The sequence below is a fragment of the Mytilus edulis genome, chromosome 9 (genome assembly GCF_963676685.1).
Source record: "Mytilus edulis chromosome 9, xbMytEdul2.2, whole genome shotgun sequence".
In the NCBI taxonomy this organism is placed as follows: Eukaryota; Metazoa; Mollusca; class Bivalvia; order Mytilida; family Mytilidae; genus Mytilus; species Mytilus edulis.
Genome location: NC_092352.1, coordinates 66,665,001 through 66,686,607, shown reverse-complemented (window position 1 = coordinate 66,686,607; position 21,607 = coordinate 66,665,001). Strand labels below are relative to the sequence as shown.

Below are 21,607 nucleotides of genomic sequence, written 5' to 3'. Positions count from 1 at the left end.
ATCTGTTTATACCTTTAACTGTCAGAAACGTAGAAGTCTCCTTGAACACTGACGAGTCTAATATACCATACCAATAAAACAGTAGATGACTTCTAAAGAACACAAACAAGTCTCATATACCATACCATAAGAAACAATAGATGTCTCCTAATAAATGCTACCAATTCTTATATACCATCCACATAGAAATGTAAATGTCTTCTAAAGGACATTAATAAGTCTCATGTACCATACCACATAAAACAATTAGAAGTCTCAACCCAAAACCTAACCAGTCTCATATACCATACCACGAGAACAGTTGATGTGTCCTTAAGACCATAACTATAGTCTAATGCATCATACCACATTTATCTATACTACTATAGATACTTAGAGTAGAAAAGGAAATGTTCAACTAGGATGGAACATTATCCTGCCGTACTGGATACTTGATATCATATGCAACTTTATAATAACTATTCTAATTTTATTAACAAACTAATATACTAAGACACCATAGTATACACGGTATACTAATATCATATTCACAATCATTTCTAAATCTATTATACTGCATACATATGAAAATAATAATAAATGTATCATTTATAATAAATGTATCATTTGGCTTTCTAGGGGGCTACTCGTTAAAACTTACAATAAAACAAATAAAAATAACCATATGAAAAACACTACCTACTCAAAACAATTTTAAATTAATTGAAAAGTAAATTGTCTAAATTATGCAATTTTAAGAACCTGCAGTAGAGCCCTGACAGGTGAAAAATTAAATTTAGAAACCTGGAAGAGCCCAGACAGGTATAAATTTGAAAAATGAGAATACCTGCGGTAGATCCCAACAGGTACTTTTAGAACCTGAGTGGTAGAGCCCAGACAAGTATGAATTTTGAAAACTGAGAATTCCTGCGGTAGATCCCAGCAGGTACTTTTAGAACCTGAGTGGTAGAGCCCAGACAAGTATGAATTTTGAAAACTGAGAATTCCTGCGGTAGATCCCAACAGGTACTTTTAGAACCTGAGTGGTAGAGCCCAGACAAGTATGAATTTTGAAAACTGAGAATTCCTGCGGTAGATCCCAACAGGTACTTTTAGAACCTGAGTGGTAGAGCCCAGACAAGTATGAATTTTGAAAACTGAGAATTCCTGCGGTAGATCCCAACAGGTACTATTAGAACCTGACTGGTAGAGCCCAGACAAGTATAAATTTGAAAAATGAGAATTCCTGCGGTAGATTCCAACAGGCACAAAAAATAACTTAATTATCACCCTTAAATAAAACAAAGCCTAAATAAATTATAAAATGTATTAATGAATTGGGGGAAAATAATTTCCCTGAAATTAAGTAGGCCAAATTGAATGACAAAACAACACACACAAAAAAAAAAAAAAAAATAAAAAAAAACAAAAAAAAAAACAACATAAAACTAAAACAAACAAAAAACACATATGTTATGAGTAGCCCCTTTTTAAATAAACATGTAAAATAATTGACACTAAAATAAGACTATTAAATTCTTTAAGGTGCAGCTGGGGATTCGGTGGGTGGGCTGAATTAAATTATCCACAAATAAAAATATGACTGCTAACAGTGCAATGCTCAAACAACAACTGACCATCCTATCAAAATGATATACAGATGTTTCTCTGATTACACCCATGCTGTCATCAAGCTGTTTCCTATCTATGATCTAATAATTTGTCAAACCATTTATTTAACTCTCTCGTCAGACCAATATTAACTTATAACAGTGAAATATGGTATATGGATGCATACTCATCCTTTTATAAAGCTTCAATTAAAGGAGATAAAAATAACAAAAAAGTAGATACTCTAAATTTCATTGACAAAAGTCCACCTGATAAAGTACTAAATAAATTTAATAAGTTAACTTTAGGAGTAAAAAAATGCTCTTGCAATATAGCTGCTCGATCTGAATTAGGCAGCTACCCTATTGATTGCTTTATAAAAAGACAAACTCTTCTTTTTCATGATAGACTATTAAGGGAAGAAACTAGTCCCTTACTAAAAGAGACACTAAATTTGGCAAAAACTTTACATAATGCAGGTATTTATTCTTGGTACTCCTATGTAAATCATGTCAGAAGTCAAAATGATTTAGAAATTGTTAACCAAAATAAGGATAAAAATAATAGGCTAATATACAAACAAAATCTAGAAAACTCCTATGAAAATTTATATAATGATAAAATTTTAAATTTACAAGAGAATAGCAAACTCCAACTTTTTAAAAAAATAAAGAAAAGCTATAACTTTGAACCATACCTACTTTCTCAAAACTTTGAATATAGACAACTAATTTCTAAATTTCGAATAAGTGACCACTGCTTATTAATAGAAACTGGAAGATACAGGAAAATTCCCAGAGATTTAAGACTATGTACACATTGTGATGTACTAGATGATGAGTTTCATTTCTTTTTTAAATGTAAAATAAATGAACAATTAAGAAAAGAATTTTTAAATGAAAATAAATATAATAACTTAAATGATATAGATAAATTAAAACATATTCTCAATCCTGAAACAAAACAGGACACTTGCAAATTAGGCTCCTTTTTAAAAAAGTCACTAAGACTGAGGGCAGGGAGTCCTTGATATAATTTGAATCTCTTATATATATATATATATATATATATATATATATATATATTGATTTAAAAAAAAAAGACAAATTATAGTTCAAAGTGTGTCCATTGTTTATTTTCATTGTTTTATGTAAACTGTATATTATGTATAATGTTTTAAGCCATTGGTCCATATGGGCGTAAAGTGCTTTTCAATAAAGTATAAATACCTATCCCTTAATCTCTTATTTAAAACAAAACTGCCAAGCTGACAAGCTAACAAGTTGACCTTATCATTATGAAAACAAACCAGGGGAAGTTTAACCCAAGGAATTTATCAAAATATGTATAAACTATAATTTAATTTTTAAATTACCATTTATACCTTTAACTGTCAGAAACGTAGAAGTCTCCTTGAACACTGACGAGTCTAATATACCATACCAATAAAACAGTAGATGACTTCTAAAGAACACAAACAAGTCTCATATACCATACCATAAGAAACAATAGATGTCTCCTAATAAATGCTACCAATTCTTATATACCATCCACATAGAAATGTAAATGTCTTCTAAAGGACATTAATAAGTCTCATGTACCATACCACATAAAACAATTAGAAGTCTCAACCCAAAACCTAACCAGTCTCATATACCATACCACGAGAACAGTTGATGTGTCCTTAAGACCATAACTAGTCTAATGCATCATACCACATTTATCTATACTACTATAGATACTTAGAGTAGAAAAGGAAATGTTCAACTAGGATGGAACATTATCCTGCCGTACTGGATACTTGATATCATATGCAACTTTATAATAACTATTCTAATTTTATTAACAAACTAATATACTAAGACACCATAGTATACACGGTATACTAATATCATATTCACAATCATTTCTAAATCTATTATACTGAATACATATGAAAATAATAATAAATGTATCATTTATAATAAATGTATCATTTGGCTTTCTAGGGGGCTACTCGTTAAAACTTACAATAAAACAAATTAAAATAACCATATGAAAAACACTACCTACTCAAAACAATTTTAAATTAATTGAAAAGTAAATTGTCTAAATTATGCAATTTTAAGAACCTGCAGTAGAGCCCTGACAGGTGAAAAATTAAATTTAGAAACCTGGAAGAGCCCAGACAGGTATAAATTTGAAAAATGAGAATACCTGCGGTAGATCCCAACAGGTACTTTTAGAACCTGAGTGGTAGAGCCCAGACAAGTATGAATTTTGAAAACTGAGAATTCCTGCGGTAGATCCCAGCAGGTACTTTTAGAACCTGAGTGGTAGAGCCCAGACAAGTATGAATTTTGAAAACTGAGAATTCCTGCGGTAGATCCCAACAGGTACTTTTAGAACCTGAGTGGTAGAGCCCAGACAAGTATGAATTTTGAAAACTGAGAATTCCTGCGGTAGATCCCAACAGGTACTTTTAGAACCTGAGTGGTAGAGCCCAGACAAGTATGAATTTTGAAAACTGAGAATTCCTGCGGTAGATCCCAACAGGTACTATTAGAACCTGACTGGTAGAGCCCAGACAAGTATAAATTTGAAAAATGAGAATTCCTGCGGTAGATTCCAACAGGCACAAAAAATAACTTAATTATCACCCTTAAATAAAACAAAGCCTAAATAAATTATAAAATGTATTAATGAATTGGGGGAAAATAATTTCCCTGAAATTAAGTAGGCCAAATTGAATGACAAAACAACACACACAAAAAAACAAAAAAAATAAAAAAAAACAAAAAAAAAAACAACATAAAACTAAAACAAACAAAAAACACATATGTTATGAGTAGCCCCTTTTTAAATAAACATGTAAAATAATTGACACTAAAATAAGACTATTAAATTCTTTAAGGTGCAGCTGGGGATTCGGTGGGTGGGCTGAATTAAATTATCCACAAATAAAAATATGACTGCTAACAGTGCAATGCTCAAACAACAACTGACCATCCTATCAAAATGATATACATATGTTTCTCTGATTACATCCATGCTGTCATCAAGCTGTTTCCTATCTATGATCTAATACCTATCCCTTAATCTCTTATTTAAAACAAAACTGCCAAGCTGACAAGCTAACAAGTTGACCTTATCATTATGAAAACAAACCAGGGGAAGTTTAACCCAAGGAATTTATCAAAATATGTATAAACTATAATTTAATTTTTAAATTACCATTTATACCTTTAACTGTCAGAAACGTAGAAGTCTCCTTGAACACTGACGAGTCTAATATACCATACCAATAAAACAGTAGATGACTTCTAAAGAACACAAACAAGTCTCATATACCATACCATAAGAAACGATAGATGTCTCCTAATAAATGCTACCAATTCTTATATACCATCCACATAGAAATGTAAATGTCTTCTAAAGGACATTAATAAGTCTCATGTACCATACCACATAAAACAATTAGAAGTCTCAACCCAAAACCTAACCAGTCTCATATACCATACCACGAGAACAGTTGATGTGTCCTTAAGACCATAACTAGTCTAATGCATCATACCACATTTATCTATACTACTATAGATACTTAGAGTAGAAAAGGAAATGTTCAACTAGGATGGAACATTATCCTGCCGTACTGGATACTTGATATCATATGCAACTTTATAATAACTATTCTAATTTTATTAACAAACTAATATACTAAGACACCATAGTATACACGGTATACTAATATCATATTCACAATCATTTCTAAATCTATTATACTGAATACATATGAAAATAATAATAAATGTATCATTTATAATAAATGTATCATTTGGCTTTCTAGGGGGCTACTCGTTAAAACTTACAATAAAACAAATAAAAATAACCATATGAAAAACACTACCTACTCAAAACAATTTTAAATTAATTGAAAAGTAAATTGTCTAAATTATGCAATTTTAAGAACCTGCAGTAGAGCCCTGACAGGTGAAAAATTAAATTTAGAAACCTGGAAGAGCCCAGACAGGTATAAATTTGAAAAATGAGAATACCTGCGGTAGATCCCAACAGGTACTTTTAGAACCTGAGTGGTAGAGCCCAGACAAGTATGAATTTTGAAAACTGAGAATTCCTGCGGTAGATCCCAGCAGGTACTTTTAGAACCTGAGTGGTAGAGCCCAGACAAGTATGAATTTTGAAAACTGAGAATTCCTGCGGTAGATCCCAACAGGTACTTTTAGAACCTGAGTGGTAGAGCCCAGACAAGTATGAATTTTGAAAACTGAGAATTCCTGCGGTAGATCCCAACAGGTACTTTTAGAACCTGAGTGGTAGAGCCCAGACAAGTATGAATTTTGAAAACTGAGAATTCCTGCGGTAGATCCCAACAGGTACTATTAGAACCTGACTGGTAGAGCCCAGACAAGTATAAATTTGAAAAATGAGAATTCCTGCGGTAGATTCCAACAGGTACAAAAAATAACTTAATTATCACCCTTAAATAAAACAAAGCCTAAATAAATTATAAAATGTATTAATGAATTGGGGGAAAATAATTTCCCTGAAATTAAGTAGGCCAAATTGAAACGAGTAGCATGAGTGAAAGCCCCCAAGAAATGATACATATACATATTTATAAAGTTGAATAACAAAAAAAAACAAAAAAAAATAATAATAATACAAAATGTTCAATATACCATTAAAAAGAATAAGTACTTGAATAGAATTTCATATATGAAAATGAAAACGCATAAAATAAAAAACCATACTAAAAAGATTCAACACATCTGCTTAGTGCTTTCCAAACAGTTTTTTGTGGTCAGTTCTAATGTACCGTATATAACAATCGGATGACCATCTACCTAAAGTCTGAATAATATGGTCCTCAACCCCTGCTGCTGCAGCTGATGTAGCAGCACCAATTCGAAAAGAATGACCACAAAATTTATTATCATTATACCCTAATCTGAACAGGGACTCTCGAAGCAGAGCTATAAATGTATCTCTATACAAAGGAGCGTTATTATACTCAACTTTAACAAATAAATAAGAATCTGGTCTAGCTCCATAATTTTTTCTACTTGTATATATCTCCTCATCAAATCAAAAATATCATTTTCAAAAATAGTAATGTTAATACCTTCTCGAAATGGGTCACATTTGGAGGAATTCAGATGTACTGTGAAATTTTGAAAATTGTGTCAAAATCAATATTCTGAATTAATAGTGTGTCCTGCCTGGCAATTTTACTACTATACGTAAATTCACCACATCGGAGAAATCCAAAAAAAGCTAGATTAAAAGAGCGCTGTAACATTAAGTCGACGAATGGAGAAAAACTCCTAGCTGTAAAATACAGCACAATTATTTCAAAATTTGAGATGTAATAGGTCCCGCTGAAAAAACGCCTCAGGGTGTGGGAGTTTCTCGTTGCATTGAAAACCCATTGGTAGCTTTCGGCTGTTGTCTGCTCCGGTTGTACTTATACATAAGGATGCCTAGAAACCTGTGGTAGAACCCACAGGTGAAACAACAATAGCCTGTGGTAGAACCCAAATAGGTAAAAATACTTGAATACTGTAGTAAAACCCTGACAAGTGAGACATATAATAACGTGTGGTAAGACTAAGATAGGTGAGAAAAAAAAAACCAACAATAACATTTTGTAGACCAAGAAGGTAAAAATTCTGAGACTGCATATGAAAGCGTGCAGGTCTGCAAGCCTTGCTACATGTACGTGCAATGTACATAATGTGATACGATGTTACTGGATTGATTAATAGATTGCTTGTTGCTTAAGGTCCCAATGTTCACTGGATTGATTGATTGATTGTTGGTTGCTTAACGTTCCAATGTTCACTAATATTGGAAATATATGAATGTTGAATCCTGCACAGCTGCATCTGCCAGATACCATAAGTTGAGTTCACTTCAAAGGACTGACAAGTTATCTAGCACTTCTAAGCGGATTTATAGTTACAATTTCACCTACTATCATTCCTGAGAACCATAAACAGCATACCAGCTGGGACTATTATACTATAAAAGTCCCAGGTTCCTGCTGAAATATAAAACTTAAAGCAGTATCATGTCTTAAACATTTGGTCCAACCTTAACAGGTTAAAACTATATGTGAACCTGTGATAAATCCATACAGGTAAAATCTGAAAATGTGGTATAACCCTGACAGTTGAAAACATGCAATATCCAGAACCCAGACAGTTAAAATCTTGAAACCTATGGAAGAACCCTGATAGGTGAGCAAAAAAAAAGAAAAAAAAAAAAAAAAAAAAAAAAAAAAAAAACATACATGTGTAAAACACCTGTGGTTGATCAAAGACAATATTAGCTTAAGGTTTTAGATGAGAATTCCTCAGGTAGATTTGAACAAATACTTGGGCTAGACGGTCAGGCACTCAAACCTGCAAGTTTGATTGATTGATTGTTGGTTGCTTACCGTTCAGTGCCTGTGGCCATCCTGCATGAAAACCTGATATTAAACCATCAATTCAACTACTTAAAATTCATAGTACGGATGGTCATTCAAATTCTGATACTAGTAACGTTTTAAAATGGAAACTGAAAATCAAAACTGTCTTGGGGAACTAAAGTGTCTTCAAGTTGCCAGATTCGATACTCTGGGGCTCATATGGTTCTCGGGTTTTTGGTAAGTATATACATATATGATTTTCCGATTTCCCCTTTACAAACCCAACAAATATTATGACTATTGCAGCATCTCACAGCTGCGCATCCTCTGATACCTGAAAAAATACGAATTTCCCAAACTAAGACGATTAGTTTATCTTACACTTGTGCTTATATGACTGTTGCAAGTTACCAAGCCAGGAGTGGAAAATGTGTTACCACACAGGTTTGGAAGAGTATTATCGAAAAATTGATACAAAAGAGAGTTATGTTTCTAACAGACCACTCTGCACTATATTGTAAAGAGGCATATGAGCTGTACATAAACAGTAGTAATATCCGCAGAATCCTATACCTAAGTAATAAGTGGTCATACAATGTATCTACGTGATCCCTCTTATAGAAATAACATTATTTCTCCATCGGGGTATTACTATATATAAATATAAGATATATAATATACTAAAAACGTGAATAGACACCACTATAATAACTGATGAAAACCTAGTTAGCCTAGGGATGAATTTGTAATGTAAAGCCTCCATTGAAATTTCATTATGTCATACCCGGCATAATAAGGATTGAGTATAAGGAGTTCGTACCTGATGTGAATTGTTTTCCTCAGTTTGGGAGAAAGGCAGTCATTCAGCTCCATCACCTTGTATTCCGTCACACCACACACTTCCTGGTTTTTCTACTAGCTGCAGTCTCTGTAATTGAATTCCTAGTAAAGGCTGCATATCCTGATCCTTCATATGTATGTATAGTAGGGATAAATTGACATTGTCACAGCGTAACTTCTGGTTGAAGTGAAAGTAGAAAAATCGGCTGCTTAATGTCCTGTCAAGTATTCTATTCGCCTAAGATTTTGATGATACTAACTCCAGTCAGTGATGAAACATAACATTTCCACTGAAGCATGGTTGATTAAAGTATGGAGGCCGAGTTTCTGTCCATTTAAATAGAAGTGGAATTCAAAAGCATGTGGTCCTCTTGTGTACTAACTGATGCATGTGGGATCGCACACTACCATATAAGGTGTAGCTTGAATTTTATCTGCTAATAACGGAATATGTCCTTCATTTCGATTATATTATCATTATGATAATAAAGTCTGAAAAGCAATATTTTGAATAGCACCTTTTCCTTGCATTTAAAGGTACTATTATTCCATAGATTGTTCCGTAACTGAATAAGTCTTAAACATGTCAATTTTATTTATTTTTGGTTCACCTTGCAATTTCACTGTAAATCCCAACCTTTTACCGTCCCATACATGTACTGCATGCGAGGTCCAATATAGTTAATGAGAAGCAAACACATTAACTAACAACTAACAAAGTTGATAATGAAATTAATAATTAACAGCATCTTTAGAAGCAGGTACAAATATCAATATCCATGTTACAAACATCACTTCAATACAAAGAAGTTTCTAAAAGTCCCATTAAAACGTCTTAAGTCCAGTTTTGATTTGCATCAAAAAATATTATAGCTATTTTCAAGAAAAATGGAAAGTAATTTTTCCTGAATTAAATTATCCACAAATAAAAATATGACTGCTAACAGTGCAATGCTCAAACAACAACTGACCATCCTATCAAAATGATATACAGATGTTTCTCTGATTACACCCATGCTGTCATCAAGCTGTTTCCTATCTATGATCTAATACCTATCCCTTAATCTCTTATTTAAAACAAAACTGCCAAGCTGACAAGCTAACAAGTTGACCTTATCATTATGAAAACAAACCAGGGGAAGTTTAACCCAAGGAATTTATCAAAATATGTATAAACTATAATTTAATTTTTAAATTACCATAAAAAATTTTCTTCAGAAATGCAAGGACAGAAAGCACAAATTGAAATTTGATAAGAAAATGGAACATTTACTAATCTGTTTAGGTATTAACCAAGCCTTAAGATATACAACTGTCTTGAGGCTTTCTTGCAAGATTTTGATGTAATAACAGTTCATTAGCGATTTCAGCTAAATTTTAATTTTCTGAAATCATTTTCATACGGAGATTTTTTACTTGTACCACTATGTTATCGTAAGTAAAATCGGCTTTCTGGACCGATTTTGTTGGTGCCTCTTGTTTTTTTATCGATCGACATACAAACAGTGTTGGTTGACAGCTCACAATTAAAAAATCTACAAGTTATATGCGTTCCACGGTCACAAATTAAGTCGTCGAGGTTTCCCTTTATTTTTTATGAAGTCGAAGGGGCTTTAGGTTTGCACTCTGTCCGTCTGTGTCCATTCGTCAATCCGACTAATCAGTTTTCCGCACTTTCCTCCAATGTGCTTGATATTTGGTATTTATCGCTAGAAACTAAGGAGGCATGTGGCGTTGCTAATGAAATTAACATGAAATTGACAACGTCGTAATAGATAAAATAGCGATAAACAGAATATCTTTGGTCATCTCAACTCGATTGCTTTTCTCGCTTTCGCCTAACCGGCCTATGCGAGAAAATCAATTTCGTTGAGATGATCAACGATAATCTATAAGTACATGATATAGTTGTATCATAACTAGTAAAAGATCAAATTTAAATTTTGTTCCGGTCTAATGATTTTGTGCAGGGTTATGTCCCTTGGACTTGAAAATGCACGCAAGTAATCAATTTTCCGAATTGTTAATGTCATACCTAAATATATGGATTTGATATTTGGTATATAGTTTTACCATGACAAGTCACAGATCACGTTCTAATTTCGTTCGGTGCGGATGATATTTTGTGAAGAGATATGCTTCTTGGGCTTAGCAAATTCTCTCAAATAATCAATTTTCTACACTTTTTTGTTATGCTTGATGATATTGATTTGAAATTTGTTATTAAGCTGGATCATGACTAGGTACAGATTAAGTTAGCGTAATGAATTTTAAGCAGGTAGGGACCATGTTTTGCCATGCAATACTCTCAGAAATCTTGTTTTCCTGAATGCTTTTGCCAAATAAAGGATTTCATTTTTATCGCAGATTTGTTGAAAAATTCAGAATGAGATACGTGTATTCTCAAATTGACTGTAGTCGTTCCGATTAAAAATGACTGTCTCGTGAATTTTAAAACTGTAACTGTCCTCCTTACGTACAATAATTGTATACCCACATCTCATTTTAAGATAATCCCTGTGATATGTCCACAGGTACATCATCTGCCAATTCTGGACTTCAGAAGGAATTGAAATAATAACGTTTGTCAGTTTGTTTTTAATGGCCTTACATTGTATGAACCCTCAATCTCTAGTTTATTTCGGATAGATATGATGTTACAGTATAATATAATAGAACTATACACTTTTTGTAATGTTATTTCAAGAAAGTAAATTATATTTTAACCTCAGATGGTACAAAATGGCATGTTTTATATATTCATAATCAATTCTGTTTAATATACACAATCTGTATCATAATTCTGTTGATTGGTTTTATTCAAACTTATTCTAACAGAATGATATGATGTTACAGTATATAATGGAACTATACACTTTTTGTAATGTTATTTCAAGAAAGTAAATTATATTTTAACCTCAGATGGTACAAAATGACATGTTTTATATATTCATAATCAATTCTGTTTTATATATACACAATCTGTATCCATGCGAGAAAATCAATTTCGTTGAGATGATCAACGATAATCTATAAGTACATGATATAGTTGTATCATGACGACTAGTAAAAGATCAAATTTAAATTTTGTTCCGGTGTAATGATTTTGTGCAGCGTTATGTCCCTTGGACTTGAAAATGCACGCAAGTAATCAATTTTCCGAATTGTTAATGTCATACCTAAAGATATGGATTTGATATTTGGTATATAGTTTTACCATGACAAGTCACAGATCACGTTCTAATTTGTTCGGTTCTGATGATATTTTGTGAAGAGATATGGTTCTTGGGCTTAGCAAATTCTCTCAAATAATCAGTTTTCCACACTTTTTTGTTATGCTTGATGATATTGATATGAAATTTGTTATTAAGCTGGACCATGACAAGGTACAGATTAAGTAGGCGTACTGAATTTTTAGCAGGTAGGGACAATGTTTTGCCATGCAATACTCTCAGAAATCTTGTTTTCCTGAATGCTTTTTGCCAAATAAAGGATTTCATTTTTATTGCAGATTTGTTGAAAATTTCAGAATGAGATACGTGTATTCTCAAATTGACTGTAGTCGTTCAGATTAAAAATGACTGTCTCGTGAATTTTAAAACTGTTACTGTCCTCCTTACGTACAACAATTGTATACCCACATCTTATTTTAAGATAATCCCTGTGATATGCCCACAGGTACATCATTTGCCGATTCTGGACTTCAGAAGGAATTGAAATAATAACGTTTGTCAGTTTGTTTTTAATGGCCTTACATTGTATGAACCCTCAATCTCTAGTGCATTTCGGATAGATATGATGTTACAGTATAATATAATAGAACTATACACTTTTTGTAATGCTATTTCAAGAAAGTAAATTATATTTTAACTTCAGATGGTACAAAAAGGACATGTTTTATATATTCATAATCAATTCTGTTTAATATACACAATCTGTATCATAAGTCTGTTGATTGGTTTTATTCAAACTTATTCTAACAGAATGATATGATGTTACAGTATAGAATATATCTATACACTTTTTGCAATGTTATTTCAAAAAGTTAATTATATTTTAACCTCAGATGGTACAAAAAGGACATGTTTTATATATTCATAATCAATTCTGTTTTAAATGTACACAATCTGGGGCCTGGTTTTCGAAAGTATCTTATGACTAAGACATGTCTTATGATGGTCTTAGGACATGTCATAGTCGTAAGATATGTTTTCGAAAGTGTCCTAAGTTACGATTTGTCATAACTTTTGTCGTAAACTTAAGACCACTCGCGACATGACTTATGATGGTCTTATGATTGTCAACTAAAATTTTAATTATTTTTCATGACTTTTTTGGCATATTTCATATTAATTGTAATAAAAATATTTGTTGTGTTTCTCGGTTAGCTAAATAGTAAAGATTTTCACACTACGTGAAATAAAATTTGAATCACCTGCGACATACAATTTTGAATTCTTTTCTATTTTATGGTTTTGTACAATAGATATACATATTATTTCGTTCCTAGTATATCTAATACACGGCCGACACTCGGCTAACCGAGAGATTGGTCGGTTAATCTATATTGAGTATGCGGCTATATGGGCGACTGGTCTGTTAATCGGGTTGGTTATACGTCTGTTAAGAGTAAAACGCTTAATTTAATGTTAAACTCTTTTAAATATACAGATTTTTGGCATGTTATACGAACCAAATCAAAAAAAGAAAATTGTCTGACAAAATGATGTCTATCGTAGAACATTTTGCACTTGTAAAAACATTTCTTAGTCTGCGCAGTTTTCAGTAAAACTAAAAGGCGTCGCGCAAGTATGTAGTATTTATGCTTATACGCATAGCAATCTTTTTAATAAAAGACGAAACAAACAAATTTAGATATCATTTAAAGGACAAAAAATAGTACTGTGGTTCTAAAAAATAAATTGACATTAGTCAATATTTCATAATTGTAAAATAACGTTAATAATACCACGTTTTAGTGAAAATTATGGGAATAAAGTCTGTTAATGGGTTGGACAATTGAAATTGTGTCAGTTAAGAGTTTTTTTAGCCACGACAATAATTTTGCTACCTTTATATTTTCCCCTTGAAAATTTTAAGAATGAGATGTTCCTGAGTAAACAAAAATGACAATACGGTGCCACAGTATCCTAGAAAGAGCATTTGATTTTGACTTTCTTTGCATTTTATTAAAGGGTGTGTCACTTCAATATAGCGTAATATGGATTGGCCTTTGGAATATGCATGAGTTTTTAATTGACGTTTTCAATCAGCCCTAATTTTTGTGTCTGTTCGAAGTAGCACGTTCTCAATTTTGACTAAAAGTGTCTTTCTAATACATCTTATCGGACCACAGATGAATTATCACGTTGTGGTTGGTTACATGCCGTCACGTGGTGACCCCTATGAGACCGTATGGGGTTAGTAAGTTTCATATGGGGTTCATGATGCGTTAATGGCGACGTCATCTATTTATGTTGTTGTGTTTCATTGTTTATTTTTCAACAAAACGCCGCAGAAAAAGTCCAGCGTCCGATAAATTCGTTATACGATTAACTACTGACCCCTACGGATCCATAGAGGGTCACGGAATAAAATTCATAGGGGACTCGGCCTCCGGCCTCACCCCCTATGGATTTTATGGTCAGTAGCGAACCATATAACGTATTCTCGTTCACATATCAACATGATATTTGTCACTGGACGTTAAACCCTCATTCGTCAGCATCATCAAATGGTTCCTTTCTTCTATTACTTAATCATATGTTGTTTACAAATCACTCTGAAGAAGTAAACGGAAAGGAGCGAATGCAGCTACATTTGGTTATTTTAAGTTTCAATTCATTTTATTCCGTTTAGTTTCTTTCTACAGAAGTGCAGAGGAGAACTACAATTGTCTATAGTGGCCGGTGAAGTCCCCTCGCGTTTTCGCCTTTCATATTCTATTGGGCAAAAACGCGAAATCGCGGAAAGGCGAAATTGTGAAGTCGAAAACGCGAAGTCGAAAAACTCGAAACTTTCGCGTTTTCGCGTTTTCGACTTCGCAATTTCGCGTTTTCGCCATATAGAATATGTAAGGCGAAAACGCTAAAGCGCTAAAACGCAAAATGGCATTAACCTGCCACCATAGTTGTGCGCATGTAAACTTCTAGAATTTGTCACCAAAACAAGTACATCGCAATCCGTTACTGTTTCAACAGCCATCGGTGTTTCATGTGTGTATTCTTAAACAAGTATTATTTTTCTCTCGTTTTTAGCAATGTATCACTCTCTTATGTCCTTATATATTATTCTATATTGTTATGGATCACAAGAAAGACTAATAAGACTTCAAATTCTTTACTTGATAAACAAACCTCCGGAGAGGGTGAAAAACTGAAAAATACAAAATAAGCAATTCTTACTAACAATTAGCATTACAAAAATTTAGCATAACAGTACACAATAAGTATCAATGCTAAAAACACAATATTTGGTTTTAAATCATCTTTTTTTCTTTTTGTCAAATGAAATGTTCAATATTCAACTTGTGTTATACAATGCTTGTCATTTATAGTCTAAGCAAATTCACAGTTCATAATAGATGTAATAAAATAATTCAGTTACAGTAAAAAACAGTAGCACATGTGCTTGTGGTTTACAGTAGAAAATAGTCGCCTTTTTTCACGAATCGAAGTGAGTAGTTTACAATAACAAAAATCGCAAATTAAATACTTCTCAAGAGAAAACATATTAATCAAAGCAATGGAAATACAAATCAGCACACTGGATTTAAGAATTAATGTAAACAAAAGGTATGATAAACAGTTCATGTAAAATGACCAAAAAGAATGTTTGTCAACTGTTTAAGACGACTTGAAATAATATACTTGTCAGAAAAGGTTTATACATATGTAAAGAAAAATATGCTACATTTTAACTTACGCTTTGGTGTCGTGAAGTTACAAATTTCATGAGAAATTGTACGAAATTTTGCGTGAACACATTTTCCAAACGTGCCGGATATAAAAATAAGTGTATATAACAAGAAGATAAAAAACAAAGACGTGAACTCCGTTTCATTTCCGGAAACACGACACTCCCCTTCTGATTTTTAAAAAATCACCACAAAAAAAATACAAATTTTATGCTTATCTAGCAATATACATGTACTGAACAAGAAGATAGTATAAAGTTGCAAAAATAACTGACTGTCATTTTGGATCAGTAAGAACGAGAGGAATGAGTTCAACAATTGGTCTTATGAATGAACTGGGTTTGTCGTCTCTAATAGTTCGAATTTCCACTTTTCGGATTTTCATGTTGGCACTGGGGAAAACTTTTGTTACTATTGCCATCGGCCACTGTGGTCTTGGTAACTCTTTGTCCCTCATGAGAACTATGTCTCCTATATTTAAGTCCTTTATCGGCAATTCCCACTTTTTCCTTACTTGAAGTGTATGTAAATATTCTTTATTCCATTTTGACCAGAATTCATCTGCGAGTCCTTGAACCATCTTCCACTGACTACGTAGCATGTCCTTAGTTCCAAATTGTAGCATAGTTTGTTCATCCTGTCCTTTCTTGTGTGTTAAGAGCATAGACGGAGATAATACTTCCGGGTTATCCGGGTCAGTAGAGACAGATACTAACGGCCTTGAATTCACAATAGCACTGACCTCTGCCATTAGAGTAACTAAAATTTCATGTGTGAGTCTATTTTTCTCACGAATGAGCATGCAATCTAAAATCCTTCTGCTTAAACCTATCATCCTTTCCCATGATCCACCAAAATGTGAAGCATGCGGAGGGTTGAATTTCCATATAGTTCCGTGTTGTGATAGCATTATATCAACAGTGCCCTTTTCAATGAATTCAGCTGTGATTCCTAAATCTTGTATTGCACCAACAAAATTTGTTCCTCTATCTGATCGAATAAGTTGAACAGATCCTCTGATAGCAATGAAACGACAATATGCATTGATAAAACTGGCGCTACTCATTTCTTCTATGACTTCAATATGTATCGCTCTTGAAACCAAACATGTGAATAATATTGCCCATCTTTTCTGATTGATTGATGAGCCTCTAGTTTTTCTATGGATGATTTGGTATGGTCCAAAAGTATCGATTCCCACAAAGGTAAAGGGAGGTCCTGGAGTGAGTCTATCTTCCGGAAGGTCAGACATCTTTTGTACTTTAAACTGACCTCGCAATTTCTTACATGTGACACATTGTCTGATGATTGTAGAAACTAGCCTTTTACTGCCTATAACCCAAAAGCCTCCTGAACGCAAGGCTCCTTCAGTCATGTGTCTGCCTTGATGACATGTCAATTCATGATAGTGACGCGTCAGTAACACAGCTAAATGATGTTTCTTTGGAATAATTATTGGCTGAAGATGTAGCTCAACAGTTTTTGCATGTCGTATACGTCCACCAACTCTAAGAATATTATGTTTGTCTAACACAGGTGAAAGCGACAATAAATTTGACGTAGGAAGTAACTGACCAACGGAACTAATTGCATTGATATCGTTTGAAAATGCCTCTGCTTGCACTGTTTTGATGATAAATTGTTCCACTTCTTGTCGAGAAGGTGGACTCTCTTGATGTAACTTTCTAATAAAGGCTTTAAGAAACTGAATAGCTCTCACTAGACTTTTCCAAGATGCAAGTCGCGAAAACCTGCTTGACAATCCTACTTCCTCATTAATGTCAGTTTTATTAGTAACTACAGACGGACGGACTTCTTTATCATCATTTGGATCGACAAGTGGATACATTTGTTTTCCAATATCTGAATCTTGACTCAAGAATGTTGGTCCCTGCAGGTAGACTGAACTGGGTAAATCTACAGTATTAAGGCTTCTTGTTGCTACATCTGCTGGATTCAGATCAGTTGAAATGTAGCTCCATTGGCTAGGAGAACTTGATGTTCTTATTCGGTTAACTCGGTTGCTCACATAAACATAAAATCTACGTGTTTCATTAGTTAAGTAACCTAAAACGACCTTACTGTCAGTATAAAAATGAAAACAAGTCGAGTCTAATTTGAGGTGTTCTTTCAAAGTATCTGCAATCTCGACGGAAAGGACAGCTGCACATAACTCTAAACGCGGAATTGTGTGGCCGTGTACTGGCGACACTTTAGCTTTGCCCATCAGAAAGGAGACTTCACTTTTATTCTCACCAAACAATTTCAAATAAGCCACAGATGCTATCGCGTCCTTTGACGCATCACTGAATACATGAACCTCCAAATGTGTAGAGTTTAAAAATGATATATCTGAATATCTACGTGGTATTTGTAAGTTTTGAAGATGAACCAATGAGGATACCCAATTTTCCCATCTTAATTTCAAATGATCAGGGAGATCTTCATCCCAATTTGCAGGTCCAGATTCTGACATCATCTCTCGGAGAATTAGTTTTCCATTCATTGTAATTGGAGACGCAAACCCAATAGGGTCAAATATGCTATTAATGACCGACAATGCACCTCTGCGAGTGTACGGCTTTTTCTCTGAAGACACTTTGAATGTAAATTGATCGACAGAAATGTCCCATGAAAGTCCTAAGCTGCGTTGTACAGGAGGAGTTTCAGATCCAAGGTCCAGGTCCTTGAGGTCCGAAGATAAGTCTTCCGATGGAAAGCTTTGAAGAACGGCTTTACTATTCGACACAAATTTATGGAGTCGCAATCCACCACCATCTACAAGAGCCTTTTGAGTTCGCTTCATAAGGTCAACTGCGGACTCAACATCTGGGCATGACATCAACCCATCATCAACATAAAAGTTGTTATAAACAAAGTCCTGAATGTCATTATCTGCATTTTGCACTGCTCTCCTTAAACAATATGTGGCAACAGAGGGAGAAGGGCTATTCCCAAAAACATGTACAGTCATTCTGTAATCAATAAGAGGGCGATGAACTTCATTGTTTTCATGCCATACAAAACGCAAATAGTCTCTATGTGAATCTGTTACCTTAAAGTTGTAAAACATTTGTTCTACGTCTGCTGTCACTGCTACAGCCTCTTTACGGAATCTAAGTAAAACACCTAATAAATTGTTTGTTAGATCTGGACCTTTTATTAAGACATCATTCAATGAAGTTCCGCTAAACTTAGCTGACGAATCAAAAACAATTCTCACTTTTCCAGGTTTTTTTGGATGATATACCCCAAAAAAGGGAAGATACCAACATTCATTTCCTATGGGTAGATTTGGTGCCTTCTCAGCATGTTTGTTCACAAACATCTTATTCATGAATTCAAGTATATGCTCTTTTTTGTTAGGGTTCATGCGAAGACTACGTTCCAACGAATTAACTCTCTGCACTGCTTGTACTCTATTATTAGGCAACACAGGTCTGTCTTTGCGAAACGGAAGAGGTGCAGTCCACCGATTATCTGACCCTTGTTTCACTTTAGAATCCATCAATTCTATAAATAGTTTGTCCTCGATTGAAGGTCCAATAGTTTCATCGTAAGGTGTTCTCTCAAAGATAAATTCAGGTTTTACAGTAAAAGCATTTGCACAAGGTTGAAAATGAGAGGTGCGTCCATCTGGCAAAATAAAAGTTTTGTTTACAGTTACAGTTTCAGTTCGATGAATCTGACCGAGACAAGATTCTCCTACGATCACCCACCCTAATGGCAACTTTTGAGCATAGGGCAAGTTGTCACCTCCCAAGCGTTGATCAAGAACGTGATGGGCTTGAATCACATCTCTACCAATAAGTAATTCAATTTTGATATTCTGGTCAATGGGTGGTATGTGCGACGCTATGTTGTTAAGATGATCATGACTAGCTGCCACTTCTGGTGATGGTATCTCATCACGGTTGTTTGGTATGTCGTTGCATTCAATTAGTGATGGAATGTTTATAGAAGTACTATGATCTAACGCTTCAATTGTATAATGTCTTGCTACTCTACCCATTGTAGATACTTTGCCTGAGCATGATGCTAATGTAAAATTTATATGTTCAGCATTCTCATTAAATATATCGAAAAACTTTGATGTACCTAATGAATGAGTACTTTGATCATCTATGATTGCATATACTTTCTGAGCCATGTGTGTTTTATTTTTTGGATAAACATAAATTGGCAAAATCTTAGCACAAGACTTGCTACTACTTAACGGATTTCCACAAATCTTTGTACAAATAGCTGATACATGTGATAGGTTATTAAGCTCCCCTTCGTGAATCTTCTCACTTTCACAGTCATTTACAGATTGAGAGCCGTTATATGGATCTATGTTTTGGTCTTGTTGGTAAATGTGTAAAGCTGTTGGATGATTTGAACTTTTACAAATATTACAATGTATGTTTTCTCTACAGCTTCTTTGTAAATGTTTCTGAAGACTGCAGCAACGAAAGCAAAGCCTGTTTTTCTTTAACAAGTCCATACGTTCAGTCATTGGCTTTTGACGGAAAGCTCTACATTCATTGAGATCGTGATTTGTGCCATGAATAGGACAAACTTGCTTTTCATCTATTGTGTATACATCAGTTTTTCTAGTAGATACACGCAAATTAGATTGCATACTAGCAGGATTAGAAGTTTTATTTGTCTGCGGAGCAAACTGAAAACTCGGATCTGTACGCCATTTTGCCATGTCATAAGTAAAGTAAACAAAGAATGAGAATGGCGGGTACAACATATTGTGCCTTTTCTTGTATTTAATAGCTTCTGTTGACCATTTTTCCTGTAAGTTATGAGGAAGACAATTTACGATCTGATTAACGCCAGTTGAGGAGTCATAATAAGCGAGAACTTGTGAATATTGTGGATTGTTTTTAACAAATTGGATTTCACATAATATGTCATATAGTTCATACAGGCGTTCATAATCTTTGGCAGTATTGCTTAACTTCGGAAAGTTAGCAAGTTTGGTTTTTAAGCATTGCTCAATCAATTCTGGACTTCCATACCGAACATCCAATCGGTCCCAAATTTTGTGTAAACCACCAACATGATCACTAGCACTGGCAGCTTTGATACTTTCTGCTTGTCTTGCTGAATCTGGACCAAGCCATTTTATGAGAAGATCCAACTCTTCTGAAGGAGTCACACTAAGTTCTTTCATAACATCTTTAAATGTCTCTTTCCAAGATAGGAACTGAAATGGGCTATCATTGTATTTGATAAGTCGTGATAAAACAATATCCTTCCGAGCCATCATCTTTGTGATCAAATTACACAGTTCCATTTGTGAATTATTGTTGTTAACATTAGGAGGCACATATGGTGTAGATGTATTTGCATATGCGCTAAGTTGTGGAGATTGCTTTTCTGGTGTATTCACTATTGCAATTGGTTTTGTATCTGGTATATGTAGATTTTGAACATATTCTTTTGTTCGTTCTTTTTGAAATTCAGATACAGAGTCTAGATCATCATCCTCTCCTACCATGGACTCCAGTGGTCTCGCTAGCCCAAAATAGAAGGGCGCCGCGCCCTGGGTGCCCTTAGCCACGCCCTGAGTGCCTTCATCCGCGCCCTTCTGCCCTAATGTCCTTTTCCAAAATTCTCTTGTGCCGTTTTAGTAAAATTGCCTTTTTTCATCGATTTCTGATCTCCAAGTTAATTACATACACGACACCTGTGTGATTGCCCCCAGGTTAATCATGTCATTACAATCAATTACAATGATAAATACTTCAAAGGTGTTAATAACTTGGTAATTTAATTAGGACAATGTATATTTTTGTCATACATTTGATGAATGTGTCAGCGAGTGCGTTTAGCTTGGGTCGGCATTTCCGATC

At 34.0% G+C, this 21,607-nt stretch overlaps 1 protein-coding gene and 1 long non-coding RNA gene across 2 annotated transcripts; both read right to left on the bottom strand.

The window, feature by feature from the left end:
* Nucleotides 1-3,416: 3,416 nt before the first annotated feature.
* Nucleotides 3,417-10,039, bottom strand: LOC139488832 (uncharacterized). The gene is made up of 2 exons (XR_011656089.1): nucleotides 3,819-10,039; nucleotides 3,417-3,743 (listed from the first exon to the last, which is right to left on the bottom strand). It is a non-coding gene; the product is annotated as an uncharacterized lncRNA (long non-coding RNA).
* A 5,996-nt stretch (nucleotides 10,040-16,035) lies between these two features.
* LOC139490111 (uncharacterized) lies at nucleotides 16,036-21,252 on the bottom strand. The gene has a single exon (XM_071276963.1). The coding sequence runs from the start codon at nucleotides 21,250-21,252 to the stop codon at nucleotides 16,036-16,038; it is 5,217 nt and encodes a 1,738-aa protein (XP_071133064.1).
* Nucleotides 21,253-21,607: the final 355 nt, after the last annotated feature.

Bases quoted from the DNA above. Each gene is read 5' to 3' on its own strand.
- LOC139490111 (XM_071276963.1), bottom strand. From the start codon at position 21,252: ATGGTAGGAGAGGATGATGATCTAGACTCTGTATCTGAATTTCAAAAA.